Raw genomic sequence first — 20,910 nt, 5'->3', positions numbered from 1 at the left:
ACTTAGGTAATATTAAAATTACAGTAGGTGATACATAAAATCTGTGAAGTTGAGATACAGAGAGAGAATGGAGACCGCTGAAAGATAGGATGGTTAAATAACCTAGACCGAGATGAAGGGAAGTACTTTTTCTTTTTCACTTTTTTCTTTCCTTTTTTGGCACTAATTGTATGTTATGATCTCCTTTTTGGATTTTTTATGATGTATGTATGATCTGTTTGAAAACTCAATAAAAAAATTAAAAAAAAAAAAGAAGAAAAGTCCTAGAGAACAGCGCTTTTGCATCTGTGGATGCCAGATAAGAGAGGACATTATATACTCTATGCTATATTGCAAGTAATGTGAAATTCCAAGGGCAAAATGTTTATTATTATTAAAGCCGATCACCAACCTCAGTGACATTGAATAAATTAAACATCTGTTTTCTAGCCTGGCTTAGCCTGCTAGTTTGTGGTAAAAGGCTCCCAACTCAAGAAAGCCTAGGACTCTGGCCTCGCAACCCGAGATACGGTTTTACATATTATTGTACGAGTTTTATTACATGTGTTTGATCGTGCTGTTCTTTGCTTGCTTGCTAAAACCTGTTTGCTTTTCATTTGCCTTTTGGCTATAACCTGCCTTTGGCTGACCAATAAATGTTAACAGTGCGTATTGAAAGAGTGGCTTAAAGCCCAAAAGGTTCTGCAAGCGGCTGAACGGAGGGAAGCAGCAGGTGAATGCGGGCGCACGAAGGAACAGAAACGCCCAGCAGGGACCTTTCTGCATCCCGGGGAAAGAGGCCCAGAGCAGCGGCAGCAGAGATGGCAGCCTCGGCTCTCCCTTGCGAGGGCTGGCGGTGGGGCCGCCCAGTTTCCCTTGTCGCTTCCTCACACCTCCTCCGGACTTTCTCACACTCCTCAACTCCTTAATCTTCCTTCTTCTCACTCCCCCGCCCCCCCCCGTTTTCTCCCGGCGGCAGAAGCAGCGGCCCAATGAGGACCAGCGCCTTGAGGGGCTTCCTACGGCTGGCGCAGCTTTCCGGCTCCCCTCGGGCCTCTCCCGCTCGGCCTCCGTCCCAGAGGCCCATCCTGGCCGGCACTGCCCGCCGGGGCGCGCGCGGGAGGAGAAAGCGGCCCGCCGGAGGCTCCCTCGCTCCCTCCCGTGGGGCCTCGGCGCGGGGCGCATGCGCTCCTTGGGCGCCGCCATTTTGACGGGGGCCCGCCGGGCCGGGGAGAGGGCGCCAGGGGCGCCGGAGAGGAGGCCCTGGGCGAAGGGCGGCGGCCGCCTCCTCCTCCTGCCCGCGGGACCCCCTTCGCTCCCCAGCCATGGGCAACACGGCGAGCGAGCGCGGCTCCGGAGAGCGTCCGGGGAGCAAGGCGCCCCGCTCGGAGGGCTCCGGGGTGGCTCCGCCGGCCAAGGAGCCCCCTCCCCACAAGATCATGGTGGGCAGCAGCGACGACCCCGCCCTCTTCAGCGCCCCCGACGCCAAGGTAGCCCTCGAGGACCCGCGGCGGGGGGGGGGGCGAGGAGGCGTCTTGCCTTCTGCCCCCCCCGACTAGAGACCCGGCTGGGGAGCGGGGGGGGGGGGTCCAGCTGCTCCGAGGGAGGCCTCACGGGGGACCCCGCCATAGTGCCCCCCCAGCCGAATCCAAAGGGCCGCCTCCCGGGGGCTGGAGGGGTCGGGCTCCGGAGCGCCCTTGGCCCTGGGCGCTGGGGGGGAGCTAGGGGGAAAGATGCAGCTCTTGTTTTCCTCCTGCAGCTTCCCGGGGATAAAGGTTTTGTGTCTTGGCACCATGACCTGGACGAGTCCATCAAGCCAGCCCAGCAGGCTCGTCCCACCGTCATACGATGGACGGAGGGAGGGAAGGAAGTCTTCATCTCTGGATCCTTCAACAATTGGAGTGCCAAGATCCCTCTCATTAAAAGGTGCCTTGGCGGAAATGCTGCTCTGCCTGTGTGTCGGGGAGGAGAGGTTGTTACACCGGCCAGAAGAGCAATGGGGGTCTGGGAATGAAAGGCTGAACTGCTTACATACATCCATGCGCATCATGGGATTGTTAGGGCTTGATGGCTCAGCCCGTGCGAAGCATTGTGCTCTGCTGCGATGGATGCTCTGAAGGCCTGACTTTGGTGTGTGATGGCCCCGTGTCGTACATGGCATATTGCAAAGGTTTGAAATGCTTCACATAAAAGTCCTGGCAGGGTAGGGCAGTAGCATCTTGATTTTGTAAAGGAAACAATGATTGAGGAGAAGATGTAGTCAGGTGTAGTCTCCCCAGGAACACAGGGGGGCTCTCTCTCACTTTAAGCCTACTTCAACATGCCCTTTTTTGAAAACTGAAAAAGCTGGTTTTTAAAAAATGGAACTGAGATCTACACCACCTCTTTAGCTTATGAATCCTGCTTTTAACCTAAACGGCATAGACTGAGCTTGAACTGAAGATGAAGTCTATATTTTGTTTAGGAGCAGATTCGCCCACTATCTAGGCCAGGGGTCCCCAAACTTTTAAAACAGGGGGCCGGTTCACTTTCCCTCAGACACTGTTGAGGGCCGGATTATAATTTGAAAAAAATATGAATGAATTCCTATGCACACTGCACATATTTTATTTGTAGTGCACAAAAAACAGGAAAAACAATACAATATTTAAAATGAATGATTTTAATCAACATACAGTGGTGCCTCGCAAGACGAAAAGAATCCGTTCCGCGAGTCTTTTCGTCTTGCGGTTTTTTCGTCTTGCGAAGCAAGCCCATTAGCGGATTAGTGCTATTAGCGCTATTAGCAGTTTAAGGGCTATTAAAGGCTTAAGGGATTAGCAGATTAGCTGCTAAAAGGCTATTAGCAGCTTAGCGCTTTAGAAAAAGGGGTTGGGGAGCGAAAACCCCCCTCAAAAATCGCAAGACATTTTCGTCTTGCGAAGCAAGCCCATAGGGAAATTCGTCTTGCGAAGCACCTTTGAAAACGGAAAACCCTTTCGTCTTGCGGGTTTTCCGTCTTGCGAGGCATTCGTCTTGCGGGGCACCACTCTATAAGTATTTCAATTGGGAAGTATTGCTAATGCTCGTCCCTACAACCCAGCCTACACAGGGATCTCCCTAACCCCCATGGCCCAGTCTACATGCAGGCCTTCCATGCCCCCATCCCCACAACCCAGCTTATACATGTCTCCCTAACCCCCTTCCCCACAACCCAGCCTATGCATGTGCTTCTCTAACCTTCCCTAATCCTTAAGCCCCATCCTCACGGCCCAACCTGCCTGTGTTTCTCCCTAACCCCCCCCCCCCCAGCTTGCACGCCTGTCCTCCAACACCAAATCCCCAAATGCCAGCTTGCCTGCGTGTCACCCGTCCCCACGACTCCCGACTCACTGCGGGGGCAACTCCTCTGGCACATCACGAACTCGCGGCATTGCAGGTGCGCCAGATCAGGGGATTGGAGTCAGTACCGGGCCCAGGGGGGGCAAGGTGGGTACCCTATGAGGCGAGGGCGTGGTGCGCTGCATCCCCAGGAAGGCCCTCATGCGGGCCAGTCCCTGCTCGCTTCGTCTCCGATTTTCTCGCAGAGTACTCCTGGGCAGTGTTCTGAATACTTTGTCAGCATTTGGCTTAGGGTTAGGCCTTTCTCCCCTCCTTCCTCGCTTCTCAGACGCCTCAGACCCTGGTAGAGACACTGTTCCCCCCTCAAGGCTGCCCTCTCGGCCTCTGCGCCCCACAGTGGGCGGCGGCTCAGGCAGGCAGGCAGGCTGCCGACTATGCACCGCCGGCCTCTGGGGCAGGGAGGTGGGCGGGGAGATGCCTGGGTGGCGCGTGAGGAGGCTGCGATTGGGAGACGGGGTTTGGGGCCCGTGGACCTTAGTTTGGGGACGCCTGATCTAGGCATTGTGGGCTTGGTAAAACGTAAAACTTTAGTCCTTTCCAAACTTGAGTGCAATCTGTGTGTCTGGTCGAGGTTTACTACAACCACTGTAGGCTTCCCTTCTAGAGTAGAGCTGCCAGCTAGAACTCTTTGCTTTCTAGAAGATTTCCTCTCATGGGCATTCAGCTCCTGAACTGAAAGCTACAGCTAAAGGATTACCCTTGTGAGATTTAGGTTCTGGCATGCAACACCCTGTGCTGTGCTTCTGTTTCAGCTTCAGGTGATGATTAATTAAATGCTAATTAGTGGGTGGAACTAACCTTTCCTCACAGGTGCTTAACTTTAACTTCTTTTACTTGGATCTGTTTACTGCAACTGAGACGCTTCCCCAGCTGTCACAGGTTGTAAGAGCACAAAGATAACGGCAGGACAGGCTGTTCTCATTTAAGCCTCCCTCCCCACCAGCACCTAAAAGGGAAGGCAAGGGATTTCTAATAAATTCCAGACCTTACAGTAATTTGGAAATTTTACTGGTCTATTTCATACAATATTGTACAGAGAACAAGACTCGAGAGAAAGCTGGCATACATTGGAGGTCCCTTGAACTTGATGGGTAAAGCGTTCAGAGGGATGAACCACTGTGCCAACCGCTCACCTTAAAAACCACCCTGAAAGAATGAGGACATAAGGTTTCTCTAAAGCAACATTAAAACAGTAAAGACCACGGGGCTGCTTTGAAATAGGAGTTTAAATGTGATGAAAAAGTTTTAATGTGGCACTGAAAAACTATAAAGAAGTCACCATGTGAGCTCTGGAAAGGCTGTTCCCTAACGGGGTCCATCATTGAGTAGGCCATCTCCTTTGTGGCCATCTCCTCTTTTCACTTGACAGTAGGATACGCAATTGGGCCCCCAAAGGGGATCTTAAGATTCAGGGAGCTCTGTGTGGTGGCTCTGTGTTCTTCCAGGTAACCCAGTCTCGTGCCAGTATTGCTGTGGCATTTGACAGTACATGACAATTGCAGCTTTAGTACTTTGCTGTTCTTTTCAGGGCTCCCTGTAAATTCTGGCACAATGTAGCTCACTTACACTTTGAGTAGTTTGATTAGTTTTCTAAGTTGTCCGTTTGGTTTTTTTGCAAGCTTTTGGGGGGCTTCTAATAGATTTTATTTCCCCATTTTTGAAAGTAATGCGTAACGTGTTTTATATTGACTATTTTTATTTCTGTTGTGTTTTTTAAAAGGTTATGTATGCCACCTGGAGCTTTATGGTTATGGGGCAGGATAGAACCATAGTTGATACATGAGTGGGCAGATGGTGCTGTGAGTGGATGGATGAGGCTCTAAGCTGTTGCCTCTCACTGTGGATAATTGCTCCCTCTCCTTTTAGCCACAATGACTTTGTCGCTATTCTGGACCTTCCTGAAGGGGAGCACCAGTACAAGTTCTTTGTGGATGGCCAGTGGGTTCATGATCCCTCCGAGGTAACTCCTTTTCTTCCATGTGTCTGTGTCATATCGCTGAGAGGTCCTTCTGCATGTCCCCCCCCCCCCCCCGTACATTTTCAGGTGGGCTGGGCTTGACCTTGTTGCCTGCCCTGTCAGCTTAGTTCTCTGAGCCAGGGTCACATGCTGCAGGCTACATCCCTGGGTTAACTATCAGTGCACTCTGTAGCTTCTGATAGTTAGAAGAGGCAAGCAGGACCTTCTGGCTAAAATTGCCAATGACAAGGCCCCTGGCTTTCCTTCCAGTTTTGCTGGATTATTTTGACTGCTTCTATGATTTCTTCTCTTTTTCTTTTTTTAGGGTAGAATCCCTGGCACTTAACTGTCCTTCTGAATTTATGTACTGCTCCCCTAGTACATATTCTGACTGGCTTTTCGATGTAGTTCGTAGGTTTTAATTGAATAGTGAGACCTTGTGTTCTGCATTGCTTATATGTTACATCTACCACTACTGAGGATTTTTAAGTCTTCCTTTTTTGTAGCTGTGTTTAACCTCCTCTACACAGTTCTCCTTGCTTCACCTGGGATGTGACTTTGTTCTCTGCATATATATGTTGGGAAGGGTGGGGATTTGACCTGCGGCTGTGGCATGTACCTCTGTCTTGTTTTTCAGCCAGTGGTCACCAGTCAGATGGGGACAATTAACAATCTGATTCATGTCAGGAAGTCTGACTTCGAAGTGTTTGATGCTTTAAAGGTGGACTCCCTAGAAAGTTCAGAGACTTCCTGTCGAGGTGACTTTCTTGTGCTGTTGGTGTCAACATCTAAAATGATGGTGTTTCCTGGTTTCCTTTCTCATACTATCTTTATTTTTAATAGACCTTTCTGGCTCCCCTCCTGGAATATATGGCCAAGAAATGTATGTTTATCGACCTGAGGAGCGTTTCAAGTCCCCGCCCATTCTTCCTCCCCATCTCCTCCAAGTCATCCTTAACAAAGATACTAACATTTCGGTGAGTACCAATCCGAAGGCAGTATACAGCAAGACCTTTATAGAGGGCTCCATTGTGGGAGGTGCAGCCTTACTCTAAAGTGAGATGTGGTTCCCAGAGTGTCTGGAGCAGGACAGGTCACACCTACCTGCTATGGGGTGTGCCCACATTGATTGGACTCATGCGGCTAAAATTTAAGGTACATGTAAGCACCCAGTGACAGAATTAGAAATGGCTGCATAGGTGAAAAGTGACATTTCCTTCTGTTTCAGTGTGACCCAGCCCTCTTGCCTGAGCCAAACCATGTGATGCTGAACCATCTCTATGCCCTGTCAATTAAGGTAAGGCCAGGACCAGGCAGCCTGCAGTGCTTCTTCCTCTTCTTGCTCCTCCTCCTCGGAGCTTGAGGGCAATGTACTGAGTGTTCTCTCTCTTCTCTCTCATTCCTGCCATGCAGGGCACCATTTTGCTAATTGCTTTACCTCCTTTTTTAAAAAAATAATATTTATTTCATTTTTCATAAATACAAAAAAATTGAAAAAGACAAAGTACAATGGAATAAGAGAAAAAAAAAACAAAATTAAAAATTAAAAAGATTATATAGAAAACCTCCCCCCCACCCCACCAACAAGAAAAAAGCAAAAAAAAGACATTTAAAAAAGAAAACCCTTCCATTTTTCAAAATTCCATCCTTCTGTAACTTATTTCCTCGACCTCCTCCCACCTCCTTTTTTGTATTCCAATTATTAATTAAATCAGCAAATTCTTTCCATCTTTCACTGTTTGCTCACTTATTTATCTTAATCCATTTAAACCTTATCCTCCCATCAACCATCTAGAAAATTATCTATACTCCAATCTAATACAGAGAGAAAGGAAAAAACCCTTAAGTCTTATGCCCTTAAATCCTGATGTCTCAAATCCTTATCATATTTCCACTAAAGTCCAATAAATTTTATTCCACCATCTCCCAACATTCCTTAATTATGCAATATTATACTAAATGCTGTTTTAGAAAATTCCCAATTTCCCCCCACCATCTCTTCCCCCTGGTTTCGGATTTTATCAGTCTTTTCTGCTAATTATCAGTCTTTTCTGTCAGTACAATTAATTCCATCAACCCGGTGCTCTTATATCCGAGGCTCTTAAGTCTTCTCCCTGGTCTGTCTGCAGGTTTCTTTCAAAACCTGGAATTAAATCCCAAAGGGCTTTTTTCTCAGCAGCTCCTTTATTCAATTTCAACATGCTTGTCCAAACTCCATGTTCAAAATTATAATCCAGAAGGTATTCCAAAGCATTCTCCACAGTCTCTTTGAGGTTACGGAAATCCATTTTTCCAGGCTTTCCCGCAGTGCCACCCTCCAACAAAAAGTCCATCCATCTTGCCTTAATCAGTCCGAGTGGGGCACTGCCTCTCCAGATCTGACTTTCAACGTCCCTAACCTCGAACTTCAATTTATGTCCATCAATTTGAAACACTGAGGCCAAGGCTTCCACTTGAATTTCATCTTGCAGAGACAAAACAGGTTGTTTTAGTTGTCCCATCCTCTTCTCCAATACTTGCCCTTTCGAAGTTGGTTCCACATCCCGAACAGCACCTATTGGATTACTCACTTTCTGTTCCAAAACAGATACATTCTGTTCCGAGCCAGAGATACTTTGTTCAAGAGTGCCCACTGTCTTTATCACTTGTTCCAACAGGGCAGTTATTTTATCAGCCATGTTCCCAGGAGCTTCTTGTTTTTCCCGTATTATCTTAAAGTTCTTCAAGGCCACTTATTTCACAGCCTCCATTCTGTAATGGAATTTTCCGCCTCAGAAGTGTAACAGTCGCAACAGTTTCTAAAGCTCCCTCTATCGGCAACAGTTTCTATTTTTGTTATTTTCAGTTCAGAATTCAGTTACAAGATTACAAATCAGCTCTTCTTCTTTTTAAATACCACGAAATCAATACGAAAAGATATATAGCTCTATTCAACCGTCCATCAAGATGTGTTCCATTCCCCGTTATTGTTTGTTTGTTTTTAATCATAAAGCCTTTTGACAGACCGATCCCAGGCTCGAGACAGTGGTAAATTAAGTCGTCTTCTTTGCTGTCCTGCAGGTTAAAATCGTCCACAAAAGAATTCCCCCCTCTTCCCCTGCTTCCGAGGGTATGTTCAGTGTCTTAAATGGTGAAAATTAATACTTTACAGAATACTTTTCATAGGCTTCAGCTTACAGCGGCTTTGCTTTAATCTTTTTACAAAACGGAAGGTGGACTTCCTGTTTAGACCTTCACGTTCAAGTGCCAAATCCAAATATTTAGTGATCCAATTCAGTTTACTTACGAAAATTTACTTAAAGTCCAAATGTCCACAGGAAAAGTCGGCGCTTTCTGGCAACAGCTGTGCGGCTTCACTCCCTGAAAGTAGCGGTCGATTCGATGTAACGCGCCACTCACCCCACGTCGTTCCGGAGCCCTGAAACCGGGTCTCCCTGCGAGTAGGGGAGGCGCAAAAGGTACGTGCCGAATCTCAAGCCCACAGTCTTCTTCCGACCGTGGTTTTTCACGGGTCTCCGCCTCGCCGTGGCGGTCAGACCCTTGTTTCCAGGGAGCGGATTCCTCCGAGACGGAGGAAATCCGCCATTAACCAGAAGCGCCAACCCGGAAGTGCTAATTGCTTTACCTCCTTGCCCAGTTGTGGGTTTTAACAGTTTAGAATTCAGGGTAAGATAGCTGTGATTGAGGGAGCTGTTCAGAAAAAAAAGCATTCTTGGGGAGAAGCTAAAATGAGAGACTAAACCACCGAGCCTCTTAGGCCTGCCAATCGGAAGGTTGATGGTTTGAATCTGTGTGATGGGGTGAGCTCCTGTTGCTCTGTCCCAGTTTCTGCCAACCTAGCAGTTCGAAAGCACACCAGTTCAAGTAGATAAATAGGTACCACTGCGGCGGGAAGGTAAATGGCGTTTCTGTGCGCTCTGTTTTCTGTCACAGTGTTCCGTTGTACCAGAAGCAGTTTAATCATGCTGGCCACTTGACCCTGAAAGCTGTCTGTGGACAAGCTCCCTTGGCTTGAAAAGGGAGATGAGTGCCACACCCCATAGTCGCCTTTGACTGGACTTGACCGTCTAAGGGTCCTTTACCTTTACCTGAAATGGAAAGCACCTCTTATGTCAGACGCTGCCTATATCTTGTCTGCTGTTCTGCTCCAAGTGTCTCTTCTCAAATATCCCACTTTCTTCCAGCTCTTCTCAATGAGGATGGGAGCAGCCCATTTTACACTTTGAGTCTGCAAGTATTTTATGTTTTTAATTGAGTTCAGTCTCTTCCAATAAATCTCCTCGGACAGATTTATGGTCTAATGGCGCCCGGCACGCTTCCTCTGCGCGGGCCTCTGTAGGTCGTAAAATCATCAGCAGAATTAGCGCAGCTTCGCGTGTGATAAGGGATGACACCGGAGATGGCAGCTCCTCTTTCTCTAGCTTCTTTATTGTTCCAAAAACACATATATACATATATCAGCATCCAACGGAGTGTAGCTGCATTTTCCCAGCTCCTCTCTCCCTGAGCTGGGCAGCTCAACTAACGCTTTCGCTTTCCCCAGAACACAGACAGCATAGCAGGCTGTTTACGTCACGTCCTGCCTGATAAGCTCTTCCCTTCAGCTCCGAGGCACAGCAGATTAACTCCTTACTGCTCTCAACATTTTACTTTGGAAGAAAATTAAGGATGGGGAAAGAGGAAGGGTGAAAGTGTGTAAAAACCCTCTAAGCACAAACTTTCTGCTCTAATATCTTCATTCTCTTAACCCCTGCTCAGAACTTCCCCCACCAGCCCTCTGTAAGCAGTTAGTGAGGGGTAGCCAATACCTGGTGCTCTCCAGATGTTTGGGACTACAGTTCCCATCATCTTTGACGATTGTCCATATTGTCTGGAGCTGATAGGATTTGCAGTCCAAAACATGTAGTGGAGAGCACCATGCCATGGTATTCTAGAACCCTTTAAATCCTCCTCTCTCCTTCCCTCCCAGGATGGTGTCATGGTGCTCAGCGCCACTCATCGCTACAAGAAGAAATACGTCACTACTCTCCTCTACAAGCCCATCTGAGTTGGGTCTGTCCTTGTCTCCATGGGAGCACAGGCCGCTGCTTTGTCTGCGCACATCGGAATAGAAGCAGACACAAGAGCGGGCAGTCGGCTTCTGGGCTCTTCATCAGAGGCTACTGCTCTGCATGAGATCAGTCTCTATTGGCTTTGCAGGCTGATCAAGAGCTTTCTTCCTTGATGGCTGTTTGTGACATACAAGTTGCACCTCTTTGTAGCATAAGGATATTACCAAATTTTGGGGATGCATTATCTTCTTTAGACTTATCAACCATGGGGGTGAAATGGCTTCCTCCTGGGGAATGTGAAGAAGCACTGAGCCTTCCTTTCTTGCTAACCTATCCTGGACAGCCTTTTGTAATCCCCCAAGCGTTTTCTAGGAGTAGAACAGTGTTAAGGTAGAGATCGGCTGCTCCTTATTTTACCTGGCCCTGGGAGAATTATACATTTCCTGCTCCCTTTATGTTCCAGTCATTGTTGGTTAACATAGGGCCTTTTCCAAGGGATGCTACAATGGGGGGACCGGGACCCAGAGGATAGGTCTAGCTGGCACATGGTTACAAATCATGATGACTAGATAGAACCTCCACACTTACAAGGAGTGAGCTACTGAATCTCTGTTCCCATCAAGTGCTGCCTGTCCATTTCCTGACAGCATCTTGTTGACCATGGTCGGAAGAAGTGTGTTGGACTACACAGACCTCTGGTCTAATGGGGCAGGGCAGTTCTTACATGCTTAACACCTACCGCTGCAGGCCTTTTACAGCCACATTCAAAATTGCAGAGTTGCTTCAGTGTGGTGCCATCTTACACCATAAGGTGCTAGTCCTTTCCTGTGGAATCACACTGTTCTGGAGCAGTATTTTCAGTGTTGGACACTCCTGTGAAGGGCCCTTGAGTCACTCCTCATCAGAATGTTTTTATTATCCAAGAAAAGAATCGGCTGTGGTCTGCAGACATATGCAAACAAATACTGTGCAGCAGGAAGTAGCTGCAATGCTAGGTGTGGAATGTAATTGACGCTGGAAATGTGGAGCTGCCTTGCAGTCTCACACCAAAGGTCCATTTTGCCCAGCCAGCTGGAAGCTAATAAAGAGAGCAGGTTTATGAAGACTTTCCTCTCTTCTTTATCCCCAGAATCAAAGGCATATTGCATCTGAATGTTGAGGCTGTTTTAAGATGTTGAGGTAATAGTTACTTAATATTTACATTCATTGGAATTGGCTTTTCCTGCCTATTTCTCGCCCTCAGCTGCTGGGGAGAGCCCGGCTACTGCCCTCACACTACACCTGTTTTGGGAAGACCATCAAATCTTACAATGGAACTTGGTGTGACCTGTAGTTGACCACTCCCTTTCCCTAACACATTAGCTTAGCGGTCATTTTGACATATATTTGTGTGTGTTTTAAGAGTGAATTTTATAGGGGCATGGAAAAAAGTCCTGAGATACCTGACATTTCTCTGGCGGCTAGCACATCTCTTAGGATCTTGAGAATCACAGTTTTGACTTACTGTTGTCTTAAACATTTTCTAGCCTTCAAAACAGTGGCTATTTGGGGGTGGGGAAATGAGTGAATTAGATGCTTTAAGAAATATTCTTACCCAGTGCTGTTGTTCTGGGCACATATACGCAAGCAGCGTTAAGTTAGTAGTCACTTGGACCATGCTGTCGGCTCAGATTGTCATGTGGAGAGAAGTGCAGATATGCAGGAAGAGAATAGAAGAGCTGAGGTGAACTAAGAAGTGGGCTGGTGCTGGCAGCAGCCAGGGAAGGGGCAGGGCTAAAGTGGCAGAGGCTTGGGGGGGCATAAATAGAAAAGGGCCTCTGTATGGCTCTTGCAAGACAGGAGTGCCTGGCGTGCTCTGGTCCATGGGGTCACGAAGTGTCTGACACGACTGAACGACTAAACAACAACATGGCTCTTGCATGGTTTCCCTACTGGCAGGTTGCCTGGCAGAGAGGAGCTGAACACTTTGTGGCTACTTGAGGGATTTGCAAGTTCTCCCTCCCTAGCCTTTAGCTACGTGCTCATACAGCCAAAAGCGTTCAGCGTCAGCCTGGATAGAGGAAAGGGCTGAGTGGTCCATACACCTCCATCCCAGCCTGCTTGAACTGCCTTCACAGGTCCCATCTGTGTCTTGCTTAAGCAGTTAAGTAAGTTGTTTTGCATCAAGAAGGATTTGAGGAGAGACAGCTCCTTTTACATGCAAATACCCTGTCCTGTTGGGTGGTGAGAGGCAGATGATGTCAGCATCTCCAAATAACGGGGGGGGGGGGGGAGGTAATGGAGTTTCATATTCAGCCTAATCCTTTTCCTCCTCACAGCAGGAGGTCCTGGCTGAGCATGGGGAGCCACAGGGAGCACCTGCACAGGATACTGTTCCTTTTAATGTATTACAGATACTTGCAATATAGAATGGGTGTGTGGTGCTCTTCCAAGTGTTCCTGTTGATGGCAGCTTGTATGGGGTAAGAGGAACCAGTTTTCCCTTTACCATGAAAAAGTGTCGTCAGAGAGACTTTGGAGGGTTATCCCAGAATCTACATTGACCCCTTTCCCATCAGGGGCACAGTCCAGTTTTAATTTATTGTGTACAGAAACTGAAGATTTTTTTTCATTGAAATGTAACTTTAATAAAAAATTATGCACGTTATTAAATGGAAAACAGGCTTGGTGCTGAGTCTCTTGTTGTGGTTCTTATTAGCTTGGACTGGGGGGGGGGCAATGTCTCATGTTTGCTCCTGTGGTGGAAAAGTGACTAGAAGCAAGCAAAGTCATGGCTTCGTAGATTTATGGCCTTTATAGGGATTGTGGGGAGCCCCTGAGATCTGGAGACATTGGCTGTCCAGCTGTGTGTATGCAGCCCCATGCCCCAGCAAACCCACTTATGTGCATCAGTGTAAGTGGCTCCAAAGGCTACCCCTCCAAGGATGTGGCTCAAAATTTGCTCCTTTAGAGGGAGCACAACTCCACCCAAAACAGATTGGCGCTGCTCACTGCTTGCTAATAATGCCTTTGCTGTACCTGGGTTGAGTTTTAGCTTCTGGACCCTCAGCAAGTCCATTATCCACCCTAGACACTGCCTCAGAAGGGTCCTGCCTTGCCTCTTTCTACCTGGCTTTGGGCGGGGCCTGACAGGCTTCACAAGGGCTGTGGCTGCTGGTCAGCTCTGCCGGGTAGTGGGCCCCAGCCAACAGAATGTCTGGGGCAGGTTCCATGGGGTGTGTGTGTGCGTGCGCTGGGACACCTGATCTCAGTGATCAACGGTAGGAGGAGGAGTTATGCTAAGATCAGACCATGTCATTACCGAGGAGGCAGGTTTAGTCGTTGTTTGAGGACTATCCCTGCCTCCGGGTCTGGTCTTGACCGGACGGATCAACCCACATGACCTGAAGGTGCTGCTGTGCAATGCCAGGTCCGTGACTCATAAAACCACTGCCATCCATGACTTGATCGTGGATGGAGGACTTGACCTGGCATGTGTGAGAGAGACTTGGTTGGATGAAGCAGATGGGCCTGTCCTTGCCGCTGCTTGTCCACCAGGTTTCTTGTACACACAGCAACCCAGGTCATATGGGCAGGGGTGTGTGTGTTGCAGGGATTTTTAAGAAGTCACTGGTTTACACCGGGCATCATATTGGGAAGACCCAGTTCTCTGAGTGCAAGTTAATAAAAAAAGTGAGAAAAAAGTTATTTTTATATTTCTTTGTTTGACCCCTCAGAATCACTCCTCCTCATAGAAATAAACGTTAAATTAACAAGTTACCTTTTTTGTGTGTGTTTTTCACTCCCCTTCAAAACAGTGACCAGCGTACATGCCCCCTTTCAATGCAGTGACCAGCGTACATGCCCCTTACAATGTAGCGGGCGGGCGGGAAGGTGACGTCGGGACGGTGCGTGACTAACACACGCACCGCCCCCATGCGACGTCACAGCCAGTACAGCGCCCGCCGCAGTGGGGAGTGCCGGGGCGCACAATGCGCCTCCTCCCCTCGCTAGTATCCGTTCTGGAGCCGCAGCAAAGGTGTAAAAGAGCCACATGTGGCTCCGGAGCCGCGGGTTGCCGACCCCTGTCCTAGGGGATATTAAAATCCATGCCAACACGACCTTACAAGGGGCTGCTTGGGACTTTGTGGAAAGCATGGCCTCCATGGGGCTGTCCCTGAATGAGTTTGGTCCAACTCATAGTCGTGGACATGCCTTAGACCTGGTGTTCACCTCTAGTAACAAGGGTGATCTGACATTAAGTAAAAGTGAAACAAAAGAAGTGCCATGGTCAGATCACTTCCGGGTGCAACTGGACTTCTCCATGACGCTTCCCCTCTGCAGGGAGGTGGGACCAATTTGGATGGTCTGCCCCCGCCACTTAATTGATTCAAATGGTTTCCAGAGAGTGGTAGTGGATGCTTTATCCCATTTTGATGGCCTTTCAACTGATTACCTGGTGGCCTGCTGAACCAGTGCTATTGACTGTCTGGCTCTGAAGTGCCCTCTCTGATTGCATGAAGCCTGGACAGCCTGTGGTTTTCCCAGGAGCTGAGGGCAATGAAACAATTTTTGGGACGGCTAGAGCGCCGGTGGCAGAAAACTCACTCTGAATCAGATCAGACACGGATTAGAGCTCAACGTCGAGACTTTCTTCACCGCCTCTATGGCATCTGCAGAAAATAGCAGCAGGAGACTCTTTCAGGTGGTTCGCAATTTAACAGAATCACCTTTGACATCGGGGCCTGGTAAAGACCCCAAGATCTCCTGCAACGATTTTGCAAAGTTTTTTGCAGATAAAGTCTCTCAGATTTGGAAAGAGGTGGATTCCACCGTGGGAGCAGGGCAGGGGCGGGAGACTGCTAAGAGTCCTGTCTAGTCGAGTTGCATGGGATCAATTCCAATCTGTTACCTCCGAGGATGTGGACAGGCTGCTCCAGGCTGCTTGGACGAGTGAAACCAACCACCTGATCTCCTTGACCCTTGCTCATCCTGGCTAGTAAAAGTGAGCTGGGAAGGGCTGGGCAGTGGGCTCTGCGGGGTGGTGAATGCTTCCCTCTGTGAGGGAGCCTTCCCAGACCTGCTGAAAGAGACGGTCATTAAACCTTAAATTCTTCAACATCTTTAGACCTGGCCAATATGGCCAACTATTGCCCGGTCTCACAATCTTCCATACTGTGTAAGGTGATTGAGCTGGTGGTTGCTGAACAACTCCAGGCATGTCTGAAGGATGCAGACCATTTGGATCCCTTCCAGTCTCACCATGGGGCTGAAACTGCCTTGGTCATTCGGGTCGATGATCTCCGGCGGGCTGGGGACAAAGGTGAAAGCTGTTTCCTAGTTCTGCTGGATCTCTCAGCGGCCTTTGATACCATCAACCATGACATCCTTCTAGACTGTCTAGAGAAGCTGGGGGCACTGTTATACAGTGGTTCCGCTCCTCCCTCCTGGGTCGTGTTCAGAAAGTGGTGGTGGGGGGGATGAGTGTTCGGACCCCTGGGCTCTCACTTGGGTGCCTCAGAGTTCTGTCCTCTCCCCCATGCTTTTCAATATCTACATGCAGCTGCTGGGAGAGATCATCAGTGGGGTTGGGGATGATACCCAGCTCTACCTCTCTTTCAAATTGGAACCAGTGAAGGCGGTGAAGGTCCTGTGTGAGTGCCTGGGGGCGGTTGGAGGATGGATGGCGGCTAACAGATTGAGGTTGAATCCTGACAAGACAGAAGTACTGTTTTTGGGGGATGGGGTGGTCAGGTGTGGAGGACTCATTGGTCCTGAATGGGGTAACTGCCCCTGAAGGAGCAGGTGCAGAGCCTGAGAGTCATTTTGGACTCACAGCTGTCCATGGAGGCGCAGGTCAATTCTGTATCCAGGGCAGCTGTCTACCAGCACCATCTGATACGCAGGCTGAGATCCTCCCTACCTGCGGACTGTCTCGCCAGAATGGTGCATGCTCTAGTTATCTCCCGCTTGGATTACTGCAATGCGCTCTACGTGGGGCTACCTTTGAAGGTGACCTGGAAACTACAACTAATCCATTATGTGGCAGCTAGACTGGTGACTGGGGGTGGCCACCGAGACAAAGACCTACTTTGTCTCCCATTACGTTTCCAAGCACAATTCAAAGTGATGGTGCTGACCTTTCAAGCCCTAAAGGGCCTCGGCCCAGTATACCTGAAGGAGCGTCTCCACCCCCCATTGTTCTGCCTGGACACTGAGGTCCAGCTCCAAGGGCCTTCTGGCAGCTCCCTCACTGCGAGAAGCGAAGTTACAGGGAGCCAGGCAGAGGGCCTTCTCAGTAGTGGCGCTTGCCATGTGGAATGCCTTCCCATCAAATGTCAAAGAAATAAACAACTATGTGACATTTAGAAGACAACTGAAGGCAGCCCTGTTTAGGGAAGTTTTAAATGACTGATGTCTTGATGTATTTCTAATCATTTGCTGGAAGCCGCCCAGATGGGCAGGGTAGAAATTTGTTGTTGTTCATTTCCACAACCTTTCCTGAATCTGATGAAAATAAGAAATGGAACTGAGTGTCATCAGCACTGTACTGATACATTATTCCAGATTCTGAGATGACTCAAGTAGTTGTGGGTGGGTGCTAAAGTGGAGAGACCCCACAGGAGCTCATACCATGGGTTGGGGGGGGGGGGCAGGCTGTAGTCTCCCAGCACCCTCTCCAAGTATCAGCTAGCCAAGAATGAACAGAACCACTTCCTTATGGTGCTTTCAGCTCCCAGTCTGGACATGGACATGTTTAGGGGAGCGTGATTGGAAGCACAGGGGGTGCCACAAGTATGATGGTGAATGGAAGGGAAGGAGGTGCTGAATTTTGGCATTGCACAAGATGCTGCTGAAATTTGACCACAAGGTCCACCACTGCTGGACATCACATGCAGAAGGAAACTCATCGAAAGCTCCTGAGGTCCAGGTAAATCAAGAAATTTCCTTTCTCCTGTACTGCCAGCAGATATCATCCATCCAGGTAGCCAAGGCACTTTGAGGCAAAACCAGACCAAAAGCACCAGGGCTGCTTAAGACATTTTTGCTGCATGAGGTGAACCAGAAAACGCCCCTCCTGTCCCACTGCCATGCAACCTGACTAGGACCAAGTGATAAGTGACCAAGGTTTTATCTGAAATTTTCTCTCTCTACTGGGTAAGGCTGTTAGGATCCCAACATCTGCATCTGCCTGAACTAAAGAATGGTTGTGAACATGTGTAATAGTCCTCCTCAATGTCAGCTGAGAGCTGCCAGGTAAAACTCTGCAGTTGCACTCATAAAAAGACCTGTAGCAGCAGCCCAGTGCATGGAGCTGGTGGCCGAGTCATCAGGAAAGAAGGCTGCAATCCTGGGTGCAAGAGGGTGTTGGCAAGCAGCAGGGAGAGAGAAGGGCTGTGGAACCGTCAGGCGGTTTTGCCGGGACTCGGAGCGGCTAGAGCCATCCCTCTGTCTTCTCCCACTGCAGCGGCTGCCTCACCAAGTCTTGTGACAGCTCTGCTCCTGTGATGCCCAATTGACATCCAGCTCAGTAGCTATCTGGAGCTGTGTTAAATCCATTAGCTCCTGCAGGAAATAGAACTGAGGTCACTCTTTAATTTAGCGGCTCCTAAGAAAAGGTTTTGGGACGCGGGTGGCGCTGTGGGTAAAACCTCAGTGCCTAGGACTTGCCGATCGTAAGGTCGGCGGTTCAAATCCCCGCGGCGGGGTGAGCTCCCGTCTTTCGGTCCCAGCTCCTGCCCACCTAGCAGTTCGAAAGCACCCCTAAGTGCAAGTAGATAAATAGGTACTGCCTTATAGCAGGAAGGTAAACGGCGTTTCCGTGTGTGGCTCTGGCTCGCCAGAGCAGCTTCGTCACGCTGGCCACATGACCCGGAAGTGTCTCCGGACAGCGCTGGCCCTCGGCCTCTTAAGTGAGATGGGCGCACAACCCTAGAGTCAGACACGACTGGCCCGTACAGGCAGGGGTACCTTTTAGAAAAGGTTCATGGACTGGCCCAGGCCCATCTCGCACTGCGAGCAAAGATGCAACTTGTCCATTTCCATCATAGGCAAACTCCATTCACTTTTAAAAAAAGTTTTATTGGGAATTCAAATAATACAAAGAAAACATGGTTCATGTCTTTCAATAAATTTAAGCAAAGCCAACTTTCATTCCCCCCCATCCCTTAGAGCCCTTCTTAACAGCATACAGACTATAGTAAGGACTCTTTAATCCTTTCACAATTAGTTGTTGTGTGCATTATATGTAAACTGGTGTTACCTGTTCCAGGTAAGCAACAGTCACAAGAAGTCTTGCAGAAGGTGACTTGAGATACACATCAGAAAACAGCCTATGGGCTGAAGGGGCTGGCTTTGAGTTCAGAAGTAACTTCAGAAGATGGAAATGAGTAGCTGAAGAGTCAAATGTTGCCGGGGCTAAGGGAGCCTTGCTCTCTCTCCCCTTTCCCCAGTAATTCAGCATAATTACATTTTCAAATAATATATCTCAAGGCCGTACTTCTCTGGAGCAAGGAAAGCATTGCCTTACATTCTACACCCTGATTTACAGCAACATACACAGGAGAATGCTAGAAGCGGCTGAGCCTCAGCCAGCCAGCCTCACAGAGTCAGACGAGTGCAGCTTCCGATGAAGCCACATTTAGAGCACTCCTTTTTCCCCCAGACAGCAGCATTTATAGCAGTAGTCTATTTTTAGCATAGTATTGCACTTTTGGCTGGATCATTTCCAGGCAAATTGCAGCCTGATCCCTAGCAGCAGTCACTCCAGAGCACACACAGGCAGTGGTCGGGAGCAGCTTGGTGCCGCACCCTGAAGGAGATGGAGTTGGCAAGTCAGGCAGTGGTTGGGTTCCAGGACAAATCCTAAAAGTCAGGGCTTGCTGGACCATGAAGAGCTGTCGGTCTGGGGCAGGGTCATTTTCTGATGCCTGGGTTTGGGTGATGAACTGTAATTGAATTTCGTTTTCTTCCGCCTGCTTCTGGGCACTTGAGCTGCTAGGTTTCCTTCTTCACTCATGCAAGAACATGGTCACAGGATGGAAGAGGCTGGGGGGAGATCCCCTAGAGAGGATAGTGCACAAAGCAGAGGTCTAAGAACGGGGTTAACTCCCTCCCTCTCATCCTTCTGCTTAACCCTACCCTACCATGCAGTGGGGACAAGGAGCTCTGAGGGCTCTAAAGGGCAGGAGTGGTACCCTGGTGCCATGGGACAATATCTTATGCAACACCAACTTTGAATTGAAATCCATGGCAGCAAATGGTGGGGAGTAAACACAACCCACTGCTGACTACAAAACTGGCTTGGGGGCCCCTATATTCTGGGTACAAGGCTGCTTAGCCCACATGAAAGCCAGGGACCAGCACTATCTCAGCGGGTGTGGAGAGCGGAACAGGACCTCCTCCCTCTCTAAGCTGGTGATAGTCTGGATTTGAAAGGCAATAAGGCATTTGTGCAGCAGGTTGGAGGTTAAAGGCGCTCCCCGACAGTCTGGAGAAGAGGCAGCGTTCCTCTTCCTTGGAGTAGCAGAAAAAGAAGCAGCACACGAGTGACAACCTGGTCTTAGGACTTTCTCAGCTGCTGTTTCCTCACAGTTCTTCCCCAGCTTCCCCAGCTATGATTATCTTGGAGAATTTGCTGGCCTAGAGCAGGCAGGGAGGGTGGTAAACTGAAAAAAAGCCCTTGAAAGTAGGAAAAAGTCTGAGTGTTTCTCTCCCCATTGTGGGGATGCCTTTTTTCAAGAACATGAGCCTGGGGGTGGTGACCCTGTGACCCAGGGGCCAACACCTGTGTGGGTAGTTAAGAAGTGTGAAAGGGTTTGTAGCCTTGCACAAGAAAGAGGGACAGCAGTGGAGTAAGGCCTTCGGAGCAAGCCCTGTGGTGCTCAACAGCAACGCCACCACGACTTGTAGGCCAAGTGGCCTCCTAGCCTCTGTGGCCTCCTGGCTCACCTGTATCATTGTGCAGGTAAGTGGGCTTGGACGTACCTCCAGGTTCATCCTTGCTTTCCTCAGCACATCGTATGTCCTTGTCACTGTAAGCAAAGTAACAATCAGGCTTGTCTCTGAACATTTCCTCCCTGACCCCTTCATCGCTTTTCCTTCATTGCCCAGGCAACTTGTGAGATTTCCCTTCGTGCAGTAGAGGGCAGTGGGGGGCCGGCCAGCCAGCTACGCAGAGGCCCAATATGCCTTACTGCTTTTGGCAGCAGTGCTGTAAGTCAAAGAACCCAGGGCTGTGGGGAGCAGAGCCCAGTGCCCTGATGGGGATGCATGCACCTGTATGTGCTCTGCATGCGTGTGCATGTGAGAATGCACAGGACAGTAGCCAGCCCACTGCTAGGATACAGCCCCAAGTCAAAGAAAACAATGTCTGTGACATGTAATAACAATAGCTTATGCAGTGGGGCTGGGAAGACTTTATCAAACATACCATTAGAACTAGGCAGGCATTTGAGTCAAGGCACTCCCTGAGCACCTCTGCTCCGATTACTGGGAACAGAATTGAGGCCGGCACACAGCCCAGGAGCAGGCGCCTCTGCTCCCTCTGCCCCATGCCAAGCAC

At 49.1% G+C, this 20,910-nt stretch overlaps 2 protein-coding genes and 1 long non-coding RNA gene across 16 annotated transcripts in view; 1 reads left to right on the top strand and 2 right to left on the bottom strand.

The window, feature by feature from the left end:
• The first annotated feature begins 1,213 nt into the window (after positions 1-1,213).
• Positions 1,214-11,473, top strand: PRKAB2 (protein kinase AMP-activated non-catalytic subunit beta 2). Its single transcript, XM_083446547.1, has 7 exons — positions 1,214-1,469; positions 1,739-1,905; positions 5,227-5,320; positions 5,955-6,075; positions 6,161-6,294; positions 6,546-6,614; positions 10,287-11,473. Exons 1-7 carry the CDS (start codon positions 1,305-1,307, stop codon positions 10,362-10,364), a joined length of 828 nt encoding a protein of 275 aa, XP_083302673.1. The 5' UTR covers positions 1,214-1,304; the 3' UTR covers positions 10,365-11,473.
• A 511-nt stretch (positions 11,474-11,984) lies between these two features.
• Positions 11,985-14,023, bottom strand: LOC310680197. The gene is made up of 2 exons (XR_014512671.1): positions 12,271-14,023; positions 11,985-12,183 (listed from the first exon to the last, which is right to left on the bottom strand). It is a non-coding gene; the product is annotated as an uncharacterized lncRNA (long non-coding RNA).
• Positions 14,024-18,407: 4,384 nt separating this feature from the next.
• PDE4DIP (phosphodiesterase 4D interacting protein) overlaps positions 18,408-20,910 on the bottom strand; it is a 108,446-nt gene continuing 105,943 nt past the window's right edge. For all 14 annotated transcript variants that reach the window (XM_083446460.1, XM_083446469.1, XM_083446463.1 and 11 more), the window contains 2 exons: positions 20,334-20,380; positions 18,408-19,409 (listed from right to left, as the gene is read on the bottom strand). In XM_083446460.1, the coding sequence (XP_083302586.1) occupies positions 19,362-19,409; positions 20,334-20,380 (95 nt within the window). In that variant the 3' untranslated portion in view covers positions 18,408-19,361. The remainder of the gene's footprint in view (positions 19,410-20,333; positions 20,381-20,910) is intronic.

Source organism: Podarcis tiliguerta, assembly GCF_965153285.1.
Source record: "Podarcis tiliguerta genome assembly, chromosome: 6".
Lineage (NCBI taxonomy): Eukaryota > Metazoa > Chordata > Lepidosauria > Squamata > Lacertidae > Podarcis > Podarcis tiliguerta.
The sequence above is the reverse complement of the archived record's forward strand: the minus strand, read 5'-3'. Positions and strand labels throughout refer to the sequence as shown.

What these genes read in the sequence shown, in the direction of transcription:
- PRKAB2 (XM_083446547.1), top strand. Translation starts at nt 1,305, where the DNA reads ATGGGCAACACGGCGAGCGAGCGCGGCTCCGGAGAGCGTCCGGGGAGC. An exon ending in AAGATCCCTCTCATTAAAAG is followed by an intron (nt 1,906 to 5,226) that starts GTGCCTTGGCGG and finishes CTCTCCTTTTAG; the next exon opens with CCACAATGACTTTGTCGCTA. An exon ending in TCTATGCCCTGTCAATTAAG is followed by an intron (nt 6,615 to 10,286) that starts GTAAGGCCAGGA and finishes CTTCCCTCCCAG; the next exon opens with GATGGTGTCATGGTGCTCAG.